The following is a 6,872-nucleotide window of genomic DNA, read 5'->3' as shown; positions in this document are numbered from 1 at the left end:
TTTTTAAACGTACCTAAAATGAAATCGGTTTGGATAAAAAACAACTACAAAAGAAAATCAAACTCCCCAAAAATTCCGTTAACTAGTTTAAACTTCATCAACATAGAGCCTGCCACAAAATTTGCATTGACACAAGTTTTTATCCCAGCTTTTAAGGAAAATGAGATAGGAATTAAAAAGATCGAAAATAATATAGTAGCAACGATAGAAAATAAAAACTAAAGCTTGAAAATATGGTTTGAAAAGACAAAATAGAAGGGTATTTATGAGGGCGTCATTGTGACTGATAGTGAGCCATGTTACCCAACATCTGCAACTATTGATTATTATAATCTAATGATGCACAATGGCTCAGTCTAGTATGATGATGGAACAAATGGTGTATGAATCAATCGTTGGTCACCGGCTACCATGGGACTGTTTCTCCTTACGATGCTCCACTGCCTTGTGGATCAGATCTTTAGGTCAAAGGCTGGTGGTGTGGCTCCCTAAGAAAACCACCTGCTTCGGTTTGGGCACCCGGACAGTATCACAGTCCTCACACAAATCAAATGAGATTTGTGCGGCGCATATGAATCTGGTGCCCCTTTGCACTAATACTTATGTATTTAAATAAAATAAAATAAATTAAACTATCTAACTGAGCACACAACACTATTAATACGTAAATATAAATACATATATGCCACATTCTACCTCACCATTGTTACAATTGACGGTGGAGAACAACTACCAGTAGTTGTGGTTGTTGTTGTACTGATTGACATTTTATCTTTATTGGATTGTTGAATAGTTAATTCAGCAGGTGTTGACGAACTAATTTTATCATTATTGAATAGGTTCGAATGTTTTTGAGTCAACTTCTCTAATTTATTTTTATTGTTACTGGTTCCCTCTTCAATGTTCTTTACTACTAATTCTTCTTCGTCAACAATATCATTATTGTTATCATGTGGATCATTGACAATAACTTCTTCAATGTTTGATTGTTTTTCATGGTTTATTTCATCTTCCATTACTAAAGTATCTTTCTCCATACCAGTATTATTGAGCAAATTATCAGTTGAATCTAATGATTGAGGTATCAGGATAGTAGAAGTATTAGTGGCAGCAATTGAAGAATTTCGACAATAAGCTTGTGCTGAAGCATGTGCTTCTTTTAACATAGCATTTTCATCACCCAATGAATCATCTACTTCATCTTCATCATCTAAGTATTCATCAACTTCTTCATCAAAATCATCTACTTCTTCTTCATCATCATGATGATTCATGACATTTTCGTCAACAATGACATTATCATTGTCTAATTGTTGTTGTTCTCGTCTATTTTTCTCGCGACTAATAACATCATCAGTGTTAGTGTCCGGATTACAATCATCATTGCCAACAACAACAACAACACGATCTTTAATTGAGTGTTGTTGTTGATGATGATGAAATATAGAATTTGTATGATCTACATCATTATTGTTATCATTATCATCATTAACAAACGGTAAATAATTCGAATTATCATGTTGTGGAGAATTAATGGTTGTATTATTATTATTATTATGAATGGATTTAGAAGATTTCCCAGGAACATTACGATTATCCAAATGTAATCGATTTTGAGTACAATGTTGTTGTGTAATATCCTGTAGGGTAATAACACATTTAAAAGTATGAAAACCTTAGAACTTTATGATACAATGTTGGGTAAAGTAAAGAGTTGAAAGAAAATTAGGGATGACTAAATCAAGACATGATATCAGTTCACTTAGTAACATACTGATAGGCATAAATAATGTGGTCAAAGTGCATGTGATAACCGCGTTTAGTGGTTGGACAAGTTGAATGACAAAGCTTAAAGTTAGTAACCTTCACTAGGGGAGTGTGGCAAATCCATTGACCAGGTAGTGAATCTTTATCGACTGGGATGCATAGGATATATATTACATACGACCATCCACTGATTACCTCAAACACGTGAGGCTGTCTAATGTACAAGTAAGTTGGAAGAAATTTAAGGACATGACATCAGTCCATGAAGTCTGTAACCATCGGCCTGAGTCATGTAAATAGATGAAAACAATCTGGATGAGCTCCACCTGGTTATCATAACCAATGAGTAGAGGTAGGTAACATGGCTCAAAATCGTTCGCAATGGCACAAGCACAATTACTTCTTGTCTTTTCTTGGATACTAAGTTCATCATCAGTTTTTTTAAATCGAATCTCTGATGCCTAACCACTTCCATCACCATTAATATCGTTACTACCTGCATTAATTCGGAATTCGCCCTCAAAACTTCATCTCGTTGCGCTAATGGGGTATGGCATCATTAGAAGTAATGATGAATCCCAGGGTTGATTAAAACTTTCTGATTATAAAACTGAGGATACCTGGTATGAAGACATCATCATTATAAATAAATTACAAAAAATTCACTTAGATAACTTAGATCTGTAACGATTTAACAATACTAATAAAGTAAGGAGAGGGTTAAAAAACTCAAGCCTAACATAAATACACTTTACCTTGCTTCATGAATTCCTATTGCCAAAAAGTTTGAGATATATAGTGCTAATATATCAAAAACTAATCCCAAAACGACCACATGTGACTAGTTTCAAGAAAGTGTTTTTTGGGGGGAGCCTCAGTCACGCGCCCATGGTAACAAAACTACTCTACTACTAAGAATCCAATTCTCTTTTCAGGTAGCTCAATAATATCTTTTCACGATCTGAACCTTCAGGATTAAACAACTGCCCTTACAACTGTAAACACTTGAGATTGTGTTGTTCACCATCAAATCCCTTCGTCAATTTTTGTATGCATAACATTAATGATGTAGTTAGACACACTAAAACTTTACAATGCATACTGCTCACATCATCATCAATGAAACTTCTACAATCATACCAACAATGATTCTGAGGCTCAAGAAAGCAAAATAGTCATCAGATTTTATTAACCATGAGAAACCAACTGTGAAAACCAAAATAGTGAGTAGCATTTGACTACTTATACTTCTAAGTAGTAGTAGTATTTGGTTGAATTAAAATCTCAGACGTTTAGGTAAGTTAGTAGTAAAAGGAATCCGTTTCCAATTATCTAATTGGGAAATCACAATTTTTTCCATTTAAGTAGGGATAGCTAGTACGACTAGCATGCAGCCCAAAGGTGTATACAAGCAGTCTGTAGGAAATCAAGGACCTATGTTTCTTGCCAGTTGGCCCTCATCTGTAAGTTGCGCCTGTAATCTTTAGACAATCGACGCTACTTACAGATTAAAAATCACTCAGGCTTACAATATGAGACGTCGCTACCGGGCTATTCGAGAAATGACTGACTTCCTGTTGTATGAAGATGTTTATTATAGACTGGCAATTTAATAGTGAACAATATTATCTGTACATAGTCTTTAGAACTGACAAATTCTATCAATCAATTTACACTTTGGTCTGGATAGCTGAATGATAAATGACTACACCAATACATCAGCTTGATGGATTCGATTATTCTTGAAGTCTCTACGGCCTTCACTGAAATGATTGATTTGCTTGCAAAACAAGCTTATTTACCTATGGCTACATAACTAACAATCACAGTGATTCAGTTCATGCATTTACTGAATACACAATGCATGTGTATTGTCTTACTTAAGACTCGTTAGTGTTGATATTTACACTGAGCTATAAAGTTCTGATGACTAATAATTTGCATGTATCCTGGATTCCATTGCTAGGCGTTATATCCAAACTTTAGTAAGCAAAAATTTCGTGACTAAATGGAAAAAAATCTAAACAATTCGCATAGGATGTAGAAATCGTAATAGAGATTAGATCGATTGGAACCCGGACTATCAACAACTGAGAAATGATACCCATTTATGTTACATACATAGAAATAATAATAATAATGCTTACTCTGCCCATTTCACCCATTACAGCAACCGGTGTCATGCCTAAATGTGCAGCGACTTTATGCTCCACTAGATAAAATATATACTCATCATATAATAATCGAATTAAATGAAAACTGCCAAAACTTGATGCTGATCTCAATGTCAGATCTCTAATCACCATTGAACTAATTGATGAAGGAAAAAGAAAAAGAACAAAACACAGTAATAGTAATATATATACAAAAGTAAAAATGTAACTACAACTTTTAAAAATATAGAAAAGATGAATAAGACTAATCGTTCAAAGATGTGGTAAATAAGTATTTATGTGTACGGCAACCATAGAGAATCGGCAAAGCAAGAGCAGCATATTTACAACTGAAGAACATATGGAACTCAAAACAACTGTCTGTCAACCAACATCAAGATCAGAATTTTCAATACAAATGCCAAGGCAGTTCTATTGTATGGGGCGGAAACTTGAAGAACTACGAAAGTCATGATCCAGAAGATACAAGTGTTTATTAACAGTTGTCTACGCAAGATTAGTCTTGAGTGCTGTTAGAGGTATGAGGGCAGTTATCGCTTCCCGGGTTCTTCTAGAGGTACCTCAAAAGGAAATTGGATTAGAAGTGGTCTTAATGACCTGAGAGCGTGACCACAGTGCCCAAGGGACAACTGCTTGAGGTCGGTCACACACGACCTTTTTGTGGGTAGTTTTTGTGTTAGCTCCGTTCTTCAAAGGACCTTACCGTCGGAGACGGAAATCCGTGGGATAAGGCGAGGTGTGCATTTTTAGGGTCGACCTTTTCTAACCCCACCCCTCCTTGTGGGAAGGCAGCATCGCTGTCATGCCGGTTGTCTGAAGGAAACACCTTACTGCTGTCACACCTCTGTACAGTCAGGAGTACGACTTCGCCTTCGGACCTTGGGTTTACTGCTTTTAGTCTTACCGCTTTTCAACCGACCTGTCTGGCATGGTAGGACCTTGAGGAACGATTGTTCCAGCCAGTATAGCTCGATTGGTTCATCACGATAGGCAAGCCCGACCACCACGTCAAGATAGCAGCAACGCAAGATACTTTGGATCCGTTAGCCAGAAACTATCAGCAACAAGTTACTGTGGGAGACAACAAACCAGATTCCAGTGGAGGAAGAAATCAAGAAGAAGCGCTGGAAATGGATAAGACACACTTTAAGGAAATCACCCAACTGCGTCACAAGACAAGCCTTCACATGAAATCCTGAAGGCCAAAGGAGGAGAGGAAGACCAAAGAACACATTATGCCGAGAAATGGAGACAGACATGAGAAGAATGAACAAAAGTTGGATAGAACTAGGAAGGAAGGCCCAGGACAGAGTGGGTTGGAGAATGCTGGTCGGTGGCCTATGCTCCATTGGTAGTAACAGGCGTAAGTGAGTAAGTAACCATAGAGTTTCAGATTATGACAGCGTCAACTTGCTTACTCCTATTTCAGCAACCAAACAGCGTTGTATGAATAGCCTTAAAACAAATGATACAGTTCAATAAAGTCCAGGAAATTCAACTTATGGAAGTTTCGTAAAAACACATCAGTAAACTTATCAAAAATCAATCTTTTAGCAGGAGAATTTTTTATGTTGATTTAGAATACTCAGTTGATATAGTTTTTTTGGTGAAGACACTCAAAAACTCCAGTCCCTTGACCACCTTGAGCAAGAATAATACACGCATGATTTGAATGTATTTCTCTCCCTTCTGATATAAAATATTACTTCAAGATAGGTCTGAGGTAACGCCTGAATGAATGATAGGAAGTGAACTATTGTCCACCAATTCACATATTTTAAGAGTCTCATCACTTTTGATGGGTTGATGTCTGAAGAAATCTCGGTTGACCCTTGCCAACTTGCGTCAATCGTAGTGCAAGTGAGTTATTCGTCTACTAGCTAAAGAATGATAATACGGTACAGTACTTCGCTTCTTCCTACTTTATGGGTGTGAAAAGTAACCTTTAAAAATGTAGGATACTTGTTGATGGAAGATGTGCAAATAATGTCATTTAATGTATGATTTTCATATTTGACGACAGCAATCTGTAATTTTGTATTAAACAATACATTAGTTTCTTCCAACTAAGTTCTCGTTCAGTAAAATATATTGCTAATGAAATTAATAACTAATAAATAAGTTATTCAGTTATATAATATAGCCTTATGGACCAGGGTAATTTTGAATTGGTTATCAGGAGAATCAGAAACCATCCAGACTTTCACGCGACAACCCAAACAGTACAGCTCAATCCCGCCCCATAGGAGAACCAGACACTATATGGGCTTCAACGCTACAATCCGAACAGTACAGCTCAATCCTGTGGCGCATCCACACCAAGCACCCTGGTGGAACTTATCAAATATTTAGTCGCACAGAAACACACTTAAAACTGATAAGCATGACGGGAGTAGGGCATAAGGATCACGATTTATGGAACTTTGAAGACAGCTGAAGAGTCTTTGGTATTTCTTTTTTAAGAAAATGAAAGAACTAACTGGTTAAATGTTCATCTACATATGTCTATAAAGGATATTTTGTTTCGATTCTATTTCTTTCTAATTAAAACTTTCAACTTTAACGCTTGTTAGGGATGTTAGATTCTCAGAAATCACTTGGTAAACATCACATTTTTGTAATGTTATTGTGAAAATTAGAATTTCTCATTTTCGCGGCAAAAGCGACCGTTTTTACCTTACCTTCATTTTGTATCTATCACTTGGAAGGACCTTAAATGTTATTGGTTCGTTTCCACTTTTTAGTACGTTTTCCAAAGACATTTAGGTACTACATATATATACGCATGAGTTGTGTGCTTATTCATTCGTGCTTCTGACCGCTTGTGGAATATACATTTCCCTTGACTAAATCTGGTATTCTCCCTCTAGTTAGCAGGGATGGAGCAGAGTGGAATAGTTTAACTTAGCCTGTTGTTGTGTTGTTGACTTT

The 6,872-nt window shown here is 36.3% G+C and overlaps 1 protein-coding gene across 1 annotated transcript in view; it reads right to left on the bottom strand.

The window, feature by feature from the left end:
• The window catches only part of Smp_170910 (putative rfx transcription factor), a gene marked incomplete at its 5' end in the record, with an annotated part of 31,907 nt that overhangs the window by 4,213 nt on the left and 20,822 nt on the right, over nucleotides 1–6,872 (bottom strand). The window contains 2 exons of the mRNA XM_018797911.1: nucleotides 702–1,640; nucleotides 3,915–4,077. Coding sequence (XP_018652906.1) covers nucleotides 702–1,640; nucleotides 3,915–4,077 — 1,102 coding nt within the window. The remainder of the gene's footprint in view (nucleotides 1–701; nucleotides 1,641–3,914; nucleotides 4,078–6,872) is intronic.

The sequence above is a fragment of the Schistosoma mansoni genome, chromosome 6 (assembly GCF_000237925.1).
Source record: "Schistosoma mansoni strain Puerto Rico chromosome 6, complete genome".
NCBI classification, from domain to species: Eukaryota; Metazoa; Platyhelminthes; class Trematoda; order Strigeidida; family Schistosomatidae; genus Schistosoma; species Schistosoma mansoni.
Note: the sequence above shows the minus strand (reverse complement) of the source record. Positions and strands in the feature narration are given on the sequence as shown.